Source organism: Sander lucioperca, chromosome 4 (assembly GCF_008315115.2).
Source record: "Sander lucioperca isolate FBNREF2018 chromosome 4, SLUC_FBN_1.2, whole genome shotgun sequence".
In the NCBI taxonomy this organism is placed as follows: domain Eukaryota; kingdom Metazoa; phylum Chordata; class Actinopteri; order Perciformes; family Percidae; genus Sander; species Sander lucioperca.
In genome coordinates this window covers 32840218-32858823 of record NC_050176.1, presented here as the reverse complement: position 1 = coordinate 32858823, position 18606 = coordinate 32840218, and the positions used below count along the sequence as shown (strand labels likewise).

Genomic DNA, 18606 nt, shown 5'->3' with positions numbered 1-18606 from the left:
AAACCTGTTCATGGGTCAGTTTTCTATTAAAGCAAACTTGTCCCCATCAATTAAAAAAAAGAAAGAGAAAAAACTAAATGGAATGGGAAAAATGGAAAAAATAAATGGAGCTCAGACAAACAGAAAACACAGCTTTTGTTGTCTGTTACTGGGCAGGAAGTGGTGGTCCAATAATCCTTAATGGGCGTAAAGGAATGATCCAGTCCTTGGGATTCCCAAATCCATATCCTGCTCATCTGAAAAGCTCCTGGAAGATATCTGTGCCCAAAGGATTCCTGGTTAAACTGCATATCACTGACATGGCCATCACAGGAGAGACTGGACAATGCAAGGAGGACAAACTGGTCATCACAGATAATTACAGCACGTTAGGTGATTATTTTACTCTTTTACAATAATTGCACTGATTCATGTTTTTGTTATCCTTATATTAATTAATCCTGTACAAGTTTTCCATTCTACATATCTGTGTGCCTTTAACTTAGTGTTTTGAGTCCTAAATACATCTCAGATAATCTTAGAACATATTTGCTTTTTTTGGGCCATCTTGTGGAGCCTGAATAGCAGCCACTATGGAGTAAAGGTTATAAACTCTCCATCTTCTCATATTCTGAATTTGGGTCGTCAGAAACCAAGACAAGCACAGCACACAAGCAAAACAACAAGCAGTTAATATGCCTCTGCTTAGAATAGAACCATATAAGTCATTAAATATGAGGACTTTGACTACCACAGTATAGCTCAATATCTGCTCCTGCTGTAAACTGTTGATTAGGATCTTCCTTGCAAAGAGGCTAGCGAACTATAAATTACCTCCATTATTCACTGGCTGATACAGCTTTATGTTTTGCTGAGTTCTCAAGGACTAAAGCGCTGAGGCACAAACACACAAATACAGTAGGTGAAGAGAGTGGTACGTCCTGTTATTTCAGGGATTTTGTGTGTTTGTATATATGCAAAATGCTGAGAAATGAAAAGCAGCTAAAGGTCTGTTTAAATAACCTGATAAGTCTGAAAAATCATTAGCTTCAAAGATCCCGTAAAGCAGGACCTATGTAATTTATAAAAGAAGAAAGAACACAGTATTCCTTTTGCAAATTAAAACTTAAAACCATAAGAAATTAAATGCATCATAGATAATATTAACACATTCCTTATTTTGTCTGGCATGACCAGATGCTTGTAGTGGCTAATGTTAGCTAAGGGGTTGATTAAACAAATAAATAAAATTTTAATCATTTTAATAGCATTAAATGTATGAAAGAAACAATACCGGTTTGTGCCATCTTTTGTGTTCATAGGCTTTTGGGCTGAACACAATGTTTTTGAACAGTGTGGATGAAGTCACACTAACAGACAGTAAAGTCACCTTCATTTGTTAGAGTTTTAGCATCCCCATCCATCAACAACTGACGCACTCAGCCTCACTCACACTCAATAGTGCTTACAGAATTTACCACTCTCTACGCTCATCTGTCTTTGAACCATCCCCCCATTCCTGACTCTGCTCTCTCCATTTACCTTCATCTTTTACTTCCATCCTTCCTCTCCCTCTCCCTCAGGCACACACTGTGGCTTCATCCTTCCCCCAGTGGTGGTCAGTGCCAGTGACACAATATTTGTCACCTTCCAGTCCGACAGTCGCCTCACAGACCGAGGGTTTTCTGCCAGGTGGGAAGCTGTGTATCCTGAGGATATCGCAGGTATATCAAGGATACGCATGGGCACACAACACACACACACACACACACACACACACACACACACACACACACACACACACACACACCTGAGGCACTCAACACCTCATTAGGCTAATCATAAAACATCTCACTCCTCTGTCACATATTCACAAAAACAGCACAGTCGTTACATAAGCAGTGTGAACTCTCAACTCTGTGAAGAGTACAGTGTGAAACATAAAAAGCAAGATAAAAACGTCTTTATCTTTTTCTTTATCGTCATTATCACACACACAATTGACTTGAGACCCCATATGTGGACTTGCCCCACCTTCATTTTCTACATATATTAAACCAAGGTCTGACAGAGGTTATGGTACCAGAGCTTCATTTAGAGGAGATATAGAGATCACGCATAGAAAAACTACCTTTGGACAAACTGTTCTGTCTATTAGAGGAGGGCATTTTTGGAACAGCATCCCAACAAACATTAGAGAATGTCCAACTTACTGCACATTTAAAAAGCACCTTAAACAACTTCTTAAAAGTTCCCAGTTATGTCATCATTTTGACAAATTTTATTGATGTAATGTAACCTGTCTGAATATGTGCTAATGTGTTTCTTGTTTGATATTGTATATTGCTATATTTTTTTTGTGTTGCATTATCTTGTATGTTGTTGTTTTCCTGCATCAGGACTACAGGTGAAAATTAGCATTTATGCTATAACCTGGCTCATTTACAGTCTGTACAGAAATGTTAGATTGTTCATTAATGTGCACTGTCCGGAATAAATAAATAAATAAATAAATAAAATAAATAAAAATGTGCAGAGGTGAAGGAAGTATATTAGAGATATAGATTTATAAAGTAGCAATACAACAGTGTAGAAATATTGAACTCCATTGCAAGAAAACATCCTGCTTTTGACTTTAATAAAATGCATAATTCACAGTGATTATCAGCTAAATGCATTTGTGTATCAAAAGTAAAAGTACTAATTAAACAGAATGGAACTTTGAAAAATAATTATATTAAATGTTACAGGCATTGTCATGTAGTTGATGGTCAAGGTGCAGCTTTCAACTAGTATACAGTTGTATTGTCTAATGTATAACAATATCAGTCATTTTGTATTAGCTGAGTATTATGTAAAAAAAATGATCATAGAAAACATGTAGGGGAGTGCCAATAAATGACCATAAAAAACAATTAAAGTACAAATACCTGAAAACTATACAAACTCTATTAAGGACATGAGTACTTGACTAAATGTAGTAAGTTACCTCCACTGCCCATGTTAAAGGAGAATTCCGGTCGATTTCAACACATAGCTCTGTTGTTTGGAAATTTGGAGTGCTGGCAGTAGCGAGAAAAACTAAAACAATTGGTGCTGCCTACACCGAGTTATCCTCCTGCTAGCGTTAGCACCCAACAAGCTTAAACAGGGCAAGTTTTAAATGTGTTTTTAGCCTCTAAACATGCTCGAAATGTCATTACAAGTGCCTACCCATGTGCAGTGATTCCTTCCGAGGGAACACAGTGAATTTGACTGGAATATTGGATTGTATGAGTTCGACAATCGACTAGGGTGGACTTGAACGGAAAACAGGAAATAAACAGAGGTATGTATACTGGCTGGATTAACACAATTTTTATGCCTTTCTGTCACATCTACTGCAGTCAGATTGTGTGTGCTGTGTTCCCTCGGAAGGAATCACTGCACATGGGTAGGCACTTGTAATGACATTTCGAGCATTAAAACACGTTTAAAACTTGCCCTGTTTAAGCCTGTTGGGTGCTAACGCTAGCAGGGGGATAACTTGGTGTAGGCAGCACCGATTGTTTTCGTTTTTTTTGCTACTGCCAGCACTCCAAATTTTCAAACAGAGCTACGTGTTGAAATTGACCGGAATTCTCCTTTAATGCCCAGAAACGCTTCTTTGTTACTTTTTATACTGCATATATATCAGCAACAACTAAATGAGTAAAAATGGAAATAAGCAGATACAGATTAAGCTCCACCTTTAGATGAACCTCTGTTTACATTTTTTCATGATAAGATTTACTCCTCTCTTTCCACAGGCAGATACTGTAACTCGTCTACCCTTATCTAATTATGATCATGCATCAATCACTCCCTCTTCCTCTTTTAGAAATCCAGGGCTGTGGCATGTCTTCCAAAGAGGAAACGGGAGTTATTAAGTCCCAGAACTGGCCTATGAACTACAAAGCTAACAGCGAGTGCATGTGGAACATCGCTTTGCCTTTGGGGAAGAAAATCACACTGAATTTCACCCACTTTGACCTAGAAGCCAAAGACATCTTCACATCCAAATGCTATGATAACATAAAAGTGTACGAGATCAATAGTTTGACTAATGCGCTGCTTCAAACGCACGGTAAGTTTCTTTGTGGAATTACTACATGATTCCTTAACCATTTATATTTTTCATGATAATTAATCACATCGGAAAAGAAAGACCCAGTCATGAATCTATTAACCCCATTATAATGTAAATTAATAAAACTGTTACTGTATCTACACTAGTACTTGTATAGCATCTGTGTCACTTTATTTATCATGGACAAAACATTTTTTTAACACATCTTAGGTCCATTTTGTGGGACTAAGCTGCCTTCTACCATCCAGACAAGAGGCAATAGGCTGGTGATACGTTTCCATACAGACTTGTTTACTGAGTCCAAAGGCTTCAGGGCCTACTGGACAACAAACCCCAGTTTGCCTGCTCCCACTGAGCCACCTGTTCAGCCAAACCCCTGGGACAACATCCCCATAGGTGGAGTATCTATTTCATTTGAAACATTTGCAATAACAACTTTACAGGGCAATAATATAAACAAGACATTGTGTTTTCAGCTTGTTACATTTCCCCCAAGTGGCCAACATTTTTTATTAATGTAACTTTAACATTAAGTGCTGAAACAATTAGTCAACCATTTTAATAATTAATTCAATACAGTTATCAGGTGACAATGCAACACAAAAAAATGCAAGTTTCAGTTATTCAAATGTGAGGATTTGCTACTTTTATATCACCGTACACTTAATCCCTTTAGGTCTGGGCCTGTTGTTTGGACACAGCAGGTCATTTTAAGCCATGACCTGGGATTCTGGGAAATTGCAGTAGTCATTTTTCTTAACTGTTTGACATTTTATGGACTAAACTACTCATTTGCATTTGATATGTTGGGTTTCTTGATCTCTCCAGCTATATTATACAATGTCTTCAGGTTAGCAGAGCAATGACCGGTCACAATGACAAACATTAGTTTCAGAGGCCTGCCTTATATTCATCTGATTCATGCTTCCTTCCAACCTCACCCCTTCTTCACACCCCAAATCTCATCTCCCGCTTGCTGCGCCCAGATGCGCAGTTAAACAAGGTGACATGATGTGCTGAGAACACAATGTGATGTGGCCTAGTGCTTCACTTTCCTTCCTAGCTGGCTGTCACCCGATCCTCATTCTTCACTCAGCGATGAGCCCCAGGTGCCTGCCAAGCCAATTGCTGAAATAGTTTTATAGATGGACTCTGCTGCCTCTGGGGTTTGTTTCTACCCAGCCTATGACCAGAGCTTCCCTATGTGCTGGGCGAAGGAAGACAGAGAGAGTGAGAGATAAAGGGACAGAATGTGTGATACTGTAAGAGTGACTAGGACAATTTAATGTCAACTCCTTGGACAACCAAAAGAAATGTATATGTTTAAGCGTACTGATGTTGTCAAGGAGTCCGGCCTGGAAACAGAGATTTTTCTTTAAAGTCTGGTTCATGACCCATAGTTTGTTTGCAGCAACAGCATGGTACTATTTAAAAAATATTAATGACAGCATAAGTGCCAGTAATTGAAAGCCCTGCAACACCCGGGCTTATCTGTAAGCTGCAGATATGTACTGTATATTCAGGCTTTGTTTATACACAAACAAAACCCCAAACAAATGAATACATGCACAGACAACCAGACACAGGATTGATTACAATGGTTATTTTCTCCTGTTTCCTAGACTGGCCCGGTACATGTGGGAAACCAGCCATTCCTCCTGCTGTTGTGTCGCGCATTGTGAACGGAGAGGCTGCAACGCCACACTCCTGGCCCTGGCAAGTGTCCATGCAGGTAAGAGACTACCACTAATAGATGCAGAGAATTCACATAAAGATTAATTTACAGCATCAAATATCAGTGATAACAAAAGGGCAAGTCATTTTTACTATCCTCATCTGTCCTTTCTATAGCTCATATTAATAATTGACTGATTGCATACGCTTTCAAAAACTGATCAGTAAATTGTGTCTTCAATGATGAGTATGCAAATATCTTTAATGATTTCTTCTCTGCTTCTCGGTGTGTGTTTGTTTCAGGTGTGGCCGGCCAGTCGTCCAGAACCAACGTTCTTCCATACCTGTGGTGGTACTCTTATTCATAAGAACTGGGTACTTACAGCAGCCCACTGCTTCATAAAGTAAATATTTCATCTTTCTTACATACACTACGTGTACAATTAACTTTTTTTATTTGTTTTATTGTAGAAAGGGTGAAGTTGAAACTGCTAAAGTCATTTTTTTAACAAGAGCTATGTACAGTACAGTAATTATTGATTTTAATGCCACTTTTTTTCTGCAAAGTTTCCTCAAACTTCCTGGAATTCTATTTGCATAATCACAGAAGGCAGTGGCAATGTGCTTTTACCTCTATGGGCTTATTATAGTGCAAAAGCAATGCTTTGTTAGAGATGCCTCAGCGCCTTGGCTAATGGTCTACAGTAGAGAGATGCTGGTGCACGGAGGAGCCTGTGCACTAAATAGTTTTCTGCTGTGAGCAAAGATGTATAAAGGTTATGAACCACAGAGAACTCAGAATAAGCTGTGTACGGTATAAATGTTTTTTGTAAAACTAGAGTAATTTTATATGGTGCAGTAACAGTGACATGTATCTCAATCAATCAATCAATCAATACATCAATTAATTTCATTTGTCACATGAAATTGTACGAGGTACAATTCCAATGAAATGTTATCTCGAGGCGGCCCGTGTGTTTACTGTAAACTGTGAGGTATTGTTATTGATTAATCTGCTGATTTCCTACCCAGCTATGCTGATGAGCTGCAGCGTTGGCACATGTGCCTTGGCAAACACAACCTGACCTACACAGAGTCGAGTGAATACTGCTTCAATGTGTCTGGTATCTATCGCCATGAAGGCTTCAAGTATCCCACAGTGCCCACGGTGGAGTTTGACATTGCCCTGGTCAGATTGGACGGGGAGGTGATGCCCAGTGATGAGATCTCGTACGCCTGCCTTCCCTCTGAAGAGGAAGTCCTACCTGCGGGCAGGAAGTGCTACGCCACCGGCTGGGGAGATGAGACCGGTGCTGTTTCTGCTTCGTGTTTGAAATAATAAAATAATACACCACCCCAGGAGACACTCACATAATGAGTTGAAAATGAATTGTTGCATAGTTTGCATGCCCTCTGCTGGACTTAATGTGCAAATACCTCCTGTGTTTATGCTCCTCAGTGTGTCAAGTTGATGTTTTTTTTTTTTTGTAACAATCTAAATTGTTTTGTGTGATTATCAGGCGATTCATTGAATGCTAAAGTTGCAGAGGCCCTTAACCAGGTCGCCCTGCCTGTTGTGCCGTATGATACCTGCAAGAGGATGGATTATTGGTGGTTCCAGGTCAAGACCTCCATGATCTGCTGTGGTTATACCCTGCCTGATGAGCTCAAGTCTGTCTGTCAGGTAAAACAAGTCCTACAGTAGTACAGGACTAATAGATGACAATGGTTTTACACCATTCTGATCATCAATGAGATGAACGTTTTTGCATCTTACTTTACACAGATGATATTTAATGAAATGCTAATGGTGTTTTGGATGATGATTTGTGTGACTTTAACAGGGAGATTCAGGTGGTCCTTTGGTGTGTCAGGATAGCCCCAATGGTCCTTGGGAAGTTCATGGTATAACCAGCTTTGGCCCTATTGGATGCATTATGAATAAGAAGCCCTCCGTATTCACCCGCTCCTCTGCCTACCTCCCCTGGATCAAAAATGTCATCCGCAGAGACATCTACAATGAGCACAGTATGAATCCAGCTGGTCTACTCTGACCCACTTTCATAATAAACTAAATATGATACAAAAGCAGAATTTATTGCTGGTTTCTCCTTCTGTCCTCCCTGTGTAGCATCAGGCTGCGGAGGGCCAAAGGATTTGACTGGCACAGGAGGCACCGTGTCCTCTATGGGCTACCCTGGCAGCTACAACAACAAAGCCCGCTGCCAGTGGAACATCCGGGCACCCCTTGGCAAACTGGTCCACCTCCATTTCCACAATTTCTCCCTGGAGGAGAGTCAGCTGTGCATGAATGATAAAGTCAGGCTCACAGACAGAATAGGAAATCTAGGTATGTGATTATCTGCCTCCTTTTTCTCTCAGCTGATTATGTATTTGCTCAATCACTGATGTGATTACTTTGCTTTATGTTACATCGCAGTTACTGCAGTTTATTAGTATGTGTAAATAACTTACTATTTTACTCTGAGCCACAAATATCAACCTCATGGTGGCACTATAGGTAAGGTCAGAGAAACACCAAAGTTAGTAGCATTCATCCTCAGGGGACCATGAATGTCTTTACAAATGTAATGGTAATCCATCTGATAGACAAATTTTAGCCTGGACCAAAGTGGCAGTGGACCGACCGACCTTGCCATCCATGTAGCCATGCTGCTAAGATGGCTAAAACTTGTGTCTGTCACCTTTGTCGTCTAAGTAAATATATCTATTATTTATTTTTTTAACCTTTATTTATTCAGGGAAGGTTCGCTGAGAGGAAGCCTCTCTTTTGCAGGAACGCCCTGGGGATTGAACCAACGACCTCCCGGTCACAAGCTCGCTTTTCTAACCTTTAGGCCACCACTGCCCAAAAAATAAAATTCACATACATAAATTGCCTAAATAGTTGAAATGCATAACTGCATAGGCATTATGAGTGTACAGCTTTCCCATTCTCTTTTTGTTTGCCTGCACCTTTCTAGAAAAGATGTGTGCTTTTAAGCACTAAAGTGGCATATAAAACACGCTCTGAGCCTACTGCTGTCTCACTTATATCCTATGTCTCAGCCTTACAGTAGATCTACATATATATGCCTATATGCTGTGCATGTATAATATAAAAGTAAATATGTTAATATACTTATGTTATACACAAGCTATAACCTAGCCTAGCCTAACAGTGCTCTTCGTGTTCTTTCTCCTCAGGCACACACTGCAGCCATGTACCCCCTAAAGACCTGGTGAGCGATGGAGACACTCTTCACATCAGCTTCTCCTCCAATGACAAGGTGGTGGACACGGGCTTTACTGCCACCTGGAGGGCAGTGGACCCTACAGAGGGTAAGACAGGAGGAAAGTGTTTCTAAAATAACACTGAAGAAATAGATTTTAGGCAAAACTAATGCATCTCATCTTCTCCTCTCCTCTTCTCTCTCTCTTCCCTATCCTACACACACAGCTCCATGTGGAGGGAGCTTCAGCAGTGCTCAGGGTGAAATCACCTCTCCCAACTGGCCCAGTGACTACCAAGCCGAGTCTGTGTGCACATGGCGTATCACCATTCCTTCAGCAAAAACTGTCCATGTAGCCTTCACTCACTTTGAGCTGCAAGCTGCAAACATGTTCGGAAACTGTGTGGACTACATTGAAATCTTACATGGAGAAAGCATGGCATCACTAGGTTGGTTATTGTACAACAGATCCTCCTGTCCATTTTGTGTTCTGTTTTTTATTATTATTATTTCCTGTACAGGTTAGTGTTGTTATCAGTATCAATGCCTGCACAATGGTGAAAAAAAACCTCTTTTATTTCTTGTCTGTTCTGCAGGTCGATTCTGCGGCTTTGCCCCTCCACCCAACATCACCATCCTTAGCAACACAGTCGTCATTCGCTTCCTTAGTAACGGAGCCAATCAACAGAAGGGTTTTCGTGGTTACTGGACCACTGATGCCAGTGTTATCCCAACTTTACCTCCTCCACCTCCTAACCCATGGGACAAAGTCACTATCAGTGAGTGTAGGCTCATAGCAGCTCATAACTCATAGCAGCCATGTCTCTAATGAGTGTGTGGTGATTTCATGGAGGTTCCCAGTTTCAAATTGGAGCTTGGTGAATAATTAATAAAAAAACTATTTGTTCCCCTTAGATGGAATGAACTGTAATGGGATCTGAAACTGGATCACCTGATTTCTGATTTTCAAGTTTTAACTGAGTCTGCCATTGAAGCTACCTGTATAAATACAGGCTGAATAAATTGTAACAAAGTATAGTTTTCTCTTCCCAGACTGGCCAGTAAACTGTGGAAACCCAGCAGTGACACCCAATACAGCCACCCCGAGGGTGGTTAATGGGGAGGAGGCGATCCCCCACTCCTGGCCCTGGCAAGTCTCCATGCAGGTAATGCCAAATCCTGTTTCTCTGTGTGCCTGATTAACAGTCATAAAGGAGAGCTTTTATTTTGTACAAATGTATATTTCTCCTCCCCAGGCTTCACCAATGTTTCCCATACCTTACATGCACGGTTGTGGAGGTTCTTTGATTCACGAAGATTGGATTCTAACTGCTGCCCACTGTTTCATGTTGTAAGATACAACTACAGAAACACCTAGTACATGCCATTTTTAAAGCTCTCAGTTCTTGAAAGCAGCTATAATTAATATTTTTATATAACAATGATCCAAATGACAATGTGATAATGTACACACATTTTCCCCATGCTTTCCAGCCCACTGAATAACCCCTCTTATTGGCGCATGTGTTTGGGGAAGCACCACATGAACTCCTCCATGGACGTTCCATCAGCAGAGAAATGCTACAAGGTGGATGGTATCATCCGCCACGAGGGGTTTGTTTACGAGCAGGATCGCACTGACATCACCAATGACATAGCGTTGGTACATTTGGCCGAGCCTGTCAATATGACAAGGGAGATCAGCCCCATCTGTCTGTCCAAACCTGGAGCTGTGATGGCTGCTGGGACACCCTGCTTTGTCACTGGCTGGGGAGACGAGAAAGGTAGAAGTGATCATGCATTTCAGTTTCCTGTGAAATAACTGTGGTTATAATGCTACTCCAGGAGCTACAAGTAACTATAGTTGTACTAGTATCTTTATCTTTTGTTTGGTACTTTTACTGTTTTTCATTTTAATTGAAAATGTCACCTTGTTTTAATGTGCTTGGTGTTCTCCATGATGAGTATTGTTGTGACTTGAAAAAATATGACATCTGAGATCTCATTATCAAATCTATCTGGCATGTGCACAAAACTTGCTGAGGCCTTGGCTTGATTACTAAAGATAAGGACAGTTGGATGTTTATATTGGTTTAAATGTGTGCATCTCTGTGTCTATGCCTTCTACAACAATATGAACATTTACTTTTTACTCATCACTATCTTAGGTAACCTGTTTCCCCAAGTGTCTAAGAAGCTAAATCAGGCAGCCCTTCCTATTGTTGACTTCCAGACCTGCAGTAAGCCTGCTTACTGGTGGGACACACTCAGACCCTCTATGATCTGTGCAGGCTATGAGTCCCCAGATGAGCTCAAGTCAGCCTGCCAGGTGAGAGACCACATTTAAAAAAAACGGTTTCAATTGATTCACTGGGATGTTTTAAGGCAAGGATGGTACTTGGTTATTGACATTCTCATCAAGCTTTTCTCACACACATTACGTTAGTGCCCTGGCCTTTCATAATTGGGTTGTCTTTTATGTAAACGGTTTTGTTTGTGATCAGTCAGCCTTGATCGCAAATGGCTGCCCGGTTTTCAGGCGTAATTGGACAAAAGAACACAGGAACATCATTTGTTTGCCATAATGAGTGAATGTGCAAGTAGGGACATGGAAAGATTAGAATTTAGAAAAAAAAACACTTCAGAACAGTACTATAAGGCTTTTATATGTCAAAAGAGCTTCATAAAACACAAGTGACATTTTGCCTCTCTGAAGAAAACTTTGTCACATTTTTTATAAAGATTGACCTTTACAAATTCCAGGGCACAGAGATTAATTTACAGTGAATTGTAGTGAGCTGTCAACATTAAATGTTCACCAATGCATCATCTTACCAGTGCAGTAAATCTTTGGTGATTAACTTCTCATGCCCTCCCGTAGGGTGACTCCGGAGGTCCTTTCACCTGCGCGGCCGCTGGGATAAACACAACCTGGGAGGTGCATGGGGTCGTCAGCTTTGGACCGCAGGGCTGCATCAAAGACAAGAAACCCTCAGTATTCACCCGCGTCTCTGCCTTCAGTGACTGGATCAATGACAACATCAAGAAATTTATATATGAAAGTGGCAAAACCAACTAAACCTCATATCTTAAAAATAAATCTTTTGACAGTGATGGTTGTTAATTTCAGTTTAAAGTTATTGTAGCTTTTTATTTAGGGTTCACCATTAAGTATTGCTCGCTGCTGAAGTATGCTGACTGATACTGTTAAGCTATAAGGCATCTTAACTGGCAGAACTAGGGGTACAGTAGGAGTCAATTTCTGTCCAGTAGGGTAACTATGTGTTCCTTTTTGAGGGCCAAAAAGAGTACAACAGCTGTACCTTAGAGACTACTGTCCCATTAACAAGCCGTTGTGCCCCTAAACTTTATAGCCCATTATTTCTGACAGTGAGAAAATGGTATCAGAACAACTTTTATTTTATATTTTATTTAATATTTCATAAATCTTTACAGTATACATTTAAAAAAATAATAAAGACAAACAATTCTACATTTTTTCTCTAAAGTTACAGAGCTGCATTTTTGCAATACGTTTCTATGCAATTCTTTTTCTGTGCTTTCCTGTATTTCAGATTCAAGATTGATTCAAGTGTCTTATTACAATATAATTACAATTATGCTATTATGCCATTGCAATTGTTAAAGTAAAATAAAAATAAATGTCCTTATATTTCTTTTTATTTTAGCGCTCCTACAGTTTTGACAACCCCATGCCTTTAAGTTTCTCTTCAGGCAGACCCCTCAGTGCTTACAAGCTCCTCCTCTTTTCTTCCCTCCTTTGCAGGCAGATGAATCCCACAGGCACACATATAAAGTTTTGGGTTTTAACCCCCTAATCACATGACCAGGCCCCTCAGCCAATGGGAGAGCTTGGCTCAGATTTCAGCCTAGGAGGAGAGAGGGGAATAAAGAGGGAGGAAGAGAAAGAGACAATCACTAATCTGTGCTCGTGGGTTGGACAGCTACAGTCTGCCGGTATTGACAGCACTGTTTTACACTCTCTGCTGCCGTGGATTATCTGTGTTGGGTTTTTGGAGAATTTGGATGGCTAATTTTAAGGTGAAAGGGATTCCCACCACTGGGCAAAGTCCAAGAGTGTGTCCTGGAACAGAGTGAGGAGAGGAAGGAAGATAGCAGCAGTTTTCCCCCTCATCTTTGCCTCTGCAGGCGTTTCTTCTTTGAAAGAATGGGGGCAGGAGCTCTGACCATCTGTGTGAGTAAAAACTACAGAGCCTGAGTTGGCTCAAAGACTTCCCATTCAACCTGTGATTAAGGGCTAAAGAATGCATAACGGGACTGTGTTGTTGTGCAGTGTCAGTCTACCCAACTGCACAGTCTCCTTTGTGATGGTGTTGAATGTTCTGGTGGCTTTTTTAAAATGTCAAGCAGGGACAAGTTTCTTCTCCCCACAGTAAAACAAGCGTTCTCTCTCTACGTTAAACTGCTCACCAAATACATGACTACTGGCATCAAGTTGAATACTTTCACTTGCAGTGTTAACAGAGAATGCAGATTCCTTGCCAGAATGCACTACTTTACTCTGCCCTTGTGTAAACATACAAGAGAAAAAAATAGGGATAAATACACACGGTGAGCTTCATGTTTCCTGTCCATAGCTGTCATTTTTTCCAAGCAATGATTCAGGGCCTCAATGAGGTCACTTTCCTCCTTGATGGAAATAGTGTTTTTACAAGAGCTAAACCTCTTTAACAGTCTACTTTCTGTGTACTTTTAAAAATGTGTGTCTCTAGCAGTAGTTTCTTTGACTTGAGCAGCTGTGGTGCTTTTGCTACCAGTTGCTTCAATGACCACCCACATAGGGAGAGAGAGTCAGAGACAAGGGGGAGGGAGAGGCTGGAGGGCCCTGGGAAAGAGGCCACATGCTTGGGCTTGCTATCCTCTTCATCAGCAAGTTAAAGACACAGAGAGATGGCCTTGTCTGTTAGCAGTTTATTTGTGTTCATCCTCTTTAAAAAATGACTTGTTCACCCACTTAAACTGCACAAAATGTTTCTATAATGTATCTCGACCTGACACTGGAAATGTTTGAAACACTTCTCAAGGGGAGAAAGCAGACTTTCAACAGTCATTGGCTTTAAGTGTCTCTTTATAGTCTCTTGACAATAGGTTTCTTTCTCACTGTCAGAAGTTGAAGTGTGAAAATATGTTGGAGGATGGGGGAGGGGATAAGGATTATTAGGCTAATCACAACAGACTGTCCTGGTAAACAATAGAGGCAAATGGGTACCAACAGGAAGTGTTACACCAGCCGGTGTCACACCGGCTCTATAGCTGTTTGTATTGCCAAGAGACAACTTAACAAAACCCTTGAAATTGACTGTAAAGATTTTTAAATTCTGAATATTAATTACAGTGCTTTAAAGAGGTGGAGTGATAGCTCAGAGGGAGAAGTGTGATGTTTCTATATGCTCAGTTTATAGTTATGTTCACACTTCCACAAAAAAACAAAAGTATATGTTCGTCAGGGGCCCTTCTCACACCCAGGGGTTTACCTGTGGTCCAGCCCTTCACCTCAGCTTTGGGGTGAAGGTGGGAACACAAATTACATATACGCTGTCTGCAAATTGGTCCCTTCTGATTTAAATGATTGTTTTCTCAATTGCAATTTACATACTTGCAGAATATCCGTTACTACAAAAAGCACCATCTGTTAAATCACTGTGTCAATCCTCCAGGAATCATTTATTTTTATATATATATATATATATATATATATATATATATATATATTTATATATATATTAGGGCTGTCAAACGATTATTTTTTTTAAAATCGCGATTAATCGCTGCATTTCTATAGTTAATCGCGATTAATCACATATTTTATCACATGATTAAAATTATATTATTTTGCATTTCAGAACAGTTTTTAAGTACATATTAACAATCGAAAGCACTTTTTACCAGTGTATCTTGATTGGGAATTAAATGAATGCAAAAAAAATTACTTTATGAACTTGATTTTAAGATTTGTAATTATTTATTTATTGTAAACAAAAGAAAAATGTGTGAATCTGTCATTATTGCACAATTCCTCCAAGTACCTAACTAAAAAACTAAAAATCCCTATCCTTACTAGAGTCATTATAGTGTTTAGTAACTCCTAAATAATGTTGATTGCAGCAGTTCCAGTTAGGCTGCTTTCTCCGTGTCGTACAGGCTGTGTATCCGTGAAAACTACTGTCCCCCTCGACGGCAACGAGACAGGTCAGAACATGCCAACCGTAGTACGTCTTTAAGACCCGAGTCCTCTACGATGCTGACAGGTCTGCAGTTAGTTGCCACCCGTTTCGCAAGAGCTGTAGTACATTTTGGGGATTTGGTTTCATTCATTGGTCAGCAAATAGCACTCTCCAAAATACTGCTTTGCCTGAGTGGGTAGCATGCTAGCAGGTAGCAATACGTTAACTGTACTACTATGCTTACCTCCGTAGGTGGTAGCTCAAGCTTGACGTGCTTTGGTAATATTTTAATTCGGCTTTACACAATGTGCATATGGCTTTCGACTCGTCTACGAGCCGGCCGGGAGTTTTGGAAAATAAAAAGCGCCATTCAGGATTTCATTGCTGCTGTCTTTCTCCATCATGCCTGCAGCCAGCAGCAGCAGGATGTGATACGAGGAAGTGGCAGCTTGATGATAAGTAACGGTGCTGCAAAGGGTCAAAATAGTAGCCTGTTAGGCACGACGCAAAGCCGAGTGAAGTGTAAAATAAATTAATAAATGCGATTTAAAAAAAATTAATTGCGTTGCGTCGGCCCTTAATCGCATCGCGATTAACGCGTTAACGCTGACAGCCCTAATATAGATGGGTGTTCACTGGGTTATTGGCCCAATTCTTGCTATTCTTAGAAATAATCTTTTCTATAAATGTTTTCAACTCTGCTTTGTATAGTTATTATTTCATATGCATGCTGTTTCCTATTTATGTTGCATATTGCAGTCAGAATGAACCACTTGTATTAATTGCCTGTTGCTTCTTGGATATCTCTTGTTGAGGCTGTGGATCACATTTTTGTCTTGGTTTGGGTTTGTTGACATAGTAAATCACCTTTAAATTGTTTTAGATATGTTATTGGTAATTTACCTGAATGGATCTTAAGTGACAACCAGGTATTTGCTTGTGACAGATCACTGGATCACTGTCACAATACTTAAGACACACAGCAGTCTGAACATTCTGCTTCATGATGAATCATGCACAAGTTGAAGGAGCTGATGGGATAACATTTCACTGTACTTTTACCTCATACGATTTCATGTGACAAAAAAACATTAATTTATTAATTGATTGACAGTGTTTTTAATGGCAAATGTAGGTGTTCATGGTGACTTACATCTGTGTATGCAGACTGATAAAACCAGTGTGAGGTTATAGCTGTCAAAATATTTGTGTGTGTGCGAGAATTTAGGACAGATTTAGGGGACATCTGTTCCATAAGGCCTATCATAATCAGACCTAGCTCAGACCGGCTTAACTCTTAAACACCTGCATGAGTAGTAGCAGTAGTAGTAGAGCCAGTTTGCAGCCCTAAGGTTCAGCTCCTTAAACTGTGCTGTGGCCTGTACAGTATACTATAAAACTGTGTGATCTGTTAATCTAAGTTATGTATTGATTTAAAAAAACACCGTCATTAAAGCTGTGTTATCAAACTTCTACATCATAAAGACAAATCAGACTTAAAAAAGTAGATTTTATGATCATCTTTCTTCTACCATACTGTTTAAAATATTCAAATAATGATGAAGTTGCTGTGTTCGACTTGGTGTAAATAAAACACAAAGTCTGTCTGGCTTTCTTATTTATACCTACCCAAACATCTTATTCATACATACTGCTAACATCCTCTCACACCTGAAGACCAAGCCACTTTATTATTATTATTATTATTATTATTATTATTATTATTATTATTAATAATAATAAACTACAGTGCAGTTTTGCTCATTAGGTAGTGCTACTTTTAGGCAGCCATCCAAGCATGAAGCAGTCAGAATCAAAGTACTTAATTACCATTTTACATTCATCAGGAAGGTGTAATTGGCATATTTCTATGCACCTGTCAGAAAGGAGGGGATGACTGAGCACCATTAACACACTGTCTGCACAAGCTTGTCAGATGCATGTTGTATTGATGCTGCCAGAGCATCTGCCATGGAAAAGATTTTGTCTCCTTAGCCATCTTAGCACCATCTGTGAGGTGGGTTTTTAGTGAAAACGATGATCTAAGTATGCCACATGCTTGTATAGATTGTGTCTAAACAATTAGCCACATAGCTAACTTCAGTGGTGCTTGCTCTTCACAGACCACTTCTACCTCCACAACACAGTTAACTCACTGTGTCAATGTGGACCTCATTGTGACAAAATCATAGCCGGGGCCTCTCATTTCACTGTGTGGGTCAGTTCACCCGTTTGAAGTAGTGAACTATGGAATGACAATATGTCACGTGGTGCAGTCGTAGCTATGGATACAAGAGTAAAACTGTGTTGCTCTGACGTGCAGGAAGTCTTTTCCTCCTCACCCAGGGTCTGAATCCTGCGTCAGGTTTGTGTGTTTTAACTTTCTTTCTCCTCGTTCTGACTAAACAAAAGGCAGAAATGCTTTATGCTGTAGTAAAATGTGCTAGTCGAATCAGTAACTTACCCTGCTCCATCCAATGTTGGCTCGTTAAATAGAGGAGATTGTGTGTGCACTCAGTGTTTACACTCAGAGTGTTTGTTGTACAGTCTGTGCATCTACATGTGTATGTAGAGATAGTGACAGCCTCTGGCACTGTTTGCTTTGATAAGTAAGAAGATAAGACATACTTAACAGCTGGTGAATTAACACCCTAAATACATGCTCTGGCTCTGACTCAGGTTGTAGTTTACAAGGCTTGTCCACTGAGAGGAATGGGTCTTAGATTGGTAATAAACTAATAAACCTTCCAGTTCTCAGCAAACTATTCATTCAAAGTATTATTGATATAATTATTATTCATAGTTAAGACAGCTGGCCATCACCTCACCTGAACATATACTGTATGTCTGCATGTGTGTACATATGTCCATTTGTGCAGGTGTGTGTGTGTCACTCTGACAATGCCTTCAACCAAAGGTGTTGCGTGGTAACCTGATATTTGTTGTAGCAACACATGCACGGTCAGCCCTTCCCTTTCCTCCCAGCTCTCAGCACACTCTGTCCTCCAAGTGCATGACACTATGACAGTGCATGTATGGAGAACACACACACACACACACACACACACCTTTTAGTCTATTGAACAGAGTGAGCCTCCCTCCTCCAGGACAGGTGTCTTCGTGGTGTCTAACCTGATGCCGGCTGCAGCGCTTCCTTCTGTGCCCATAGTGTCAGTGGCTGACTGCTGCTTTCTGCTCTTTTCCCTACAGCACAACAAAACAGCGGTGCATGTTAAAGAAGACATTAAGAAGATGGTCCAGATACCCATACTGCAACCCAGGACAGTGACAGCCAAGCACACCAAGCTGTTTGGAGTGTCCTTGTTTGAGCTGCAGGAGAAGGGCCTGGTGGAGGATGGTGTGCCTCTGGTGTTGCGGAAGATGGTGGAGCATCTCCGCAAGCATG

The 18606-nt window shown here is 40.3% G+C and overlaps 2 protein-coding genes and 1 long non-coding RNA gene across 7 annotated transcripts in view; 2 read left to right on the top strand and 1 right to left on the bottom strand.

The window, feature by feature from the left end:
* zgc:154142 (uncharacterized protein LOC555481 homolog) overlaps positions 1–12108 on the top strand; it is a 22166-nt gene extending 10058 nt beyond the window's left edge. The window contains exons 8-25 of the mRNA XM_031276930.2: positions 157–372; positions 1563–1703; positions 3839–4084; positions 4298–4483; positions 5710–5819; positions 6065–6165; positions 6794–7071; positions 7282–7445; positions 7606–7789; positions 7893–8111; positions 8969–9103; positions 9222–9443; positions 9591–9773; positions 10048–10160; positions 10251–10345; positions 10489–10778; positions 11163–11323; positions 11876–12108. Of these exons, the coding sequence (XP_031132790.1) occupies positions 157–372; positions 1563–1703; positions 3839–4084; positions 4298–4483; positions 5710–5819; positions 6065–6165; positions 6794–7071; positions 7282–7445; positions 7606–7789; positions 7893–8111; positions 8969–9103; positions 9222–9443; positions 9591–9773; positions 10048–10160; positions 10251–10345; positions 10489–10778; positions 11163–11323; positions 11876–12073 (3242 nt within the window). The 3' untranslated portion in view covers positions 12074–12108. The remainder of the gene's footprint in view (positions 1–156; positions 373–1562; positions 1704–3838; positions 4085–4297; positions 4484–5709; positions 5820–6064; positions 6166–6793; positions 7072–7281; positions 7446–7605; positions 7790–7892; positions 8112–8968; positions 9104–9221; positions 9444–9590; positions 9774–10047; positions 10161–10250; positions 10346–10488; positions 10779–11162; positions 11324–11875) is intronic.
* LOC116034311 lies at positions 10511–18584 on the bottom strand. The gene is made up of 3 exons (XR_004897022.1): positions 18333–18584; positions 11830–12018; positions 10511–10761 (listed from the first exon to the last, which is right to left on the bottom strand). It is a non-coding gene; the product is annotated as an uncharacterized LOC116034311 (long non-coding RNA).
* fam13a (family with sequence similarity 13 member A) overlaps positions 12934–18606 on the top strand; it is an 80472-nt gene continuing 74799 nt past the window's right edge. For 2 of the 5 annotated variants that reach the window (XM_031276932.2, XM_031276931.2), the window contains exons 1-2: positions 12934–13210; positions 18411–18606. In XM_031276932.2, the coding sequence (XP_031132792.1) occupies positions 13184–13210; positions 18411–18606 (223 nt within the window). In that variant the 5' untranslated portion in view covers positions 12934–13183. The remainder of the gene's footprint in view (positions 13211–18410) is intronic. The other 3 variants (XM_031276933.2, XM_031276935.2, XM_031276936.2) reach the window with 2 other exon arrangements.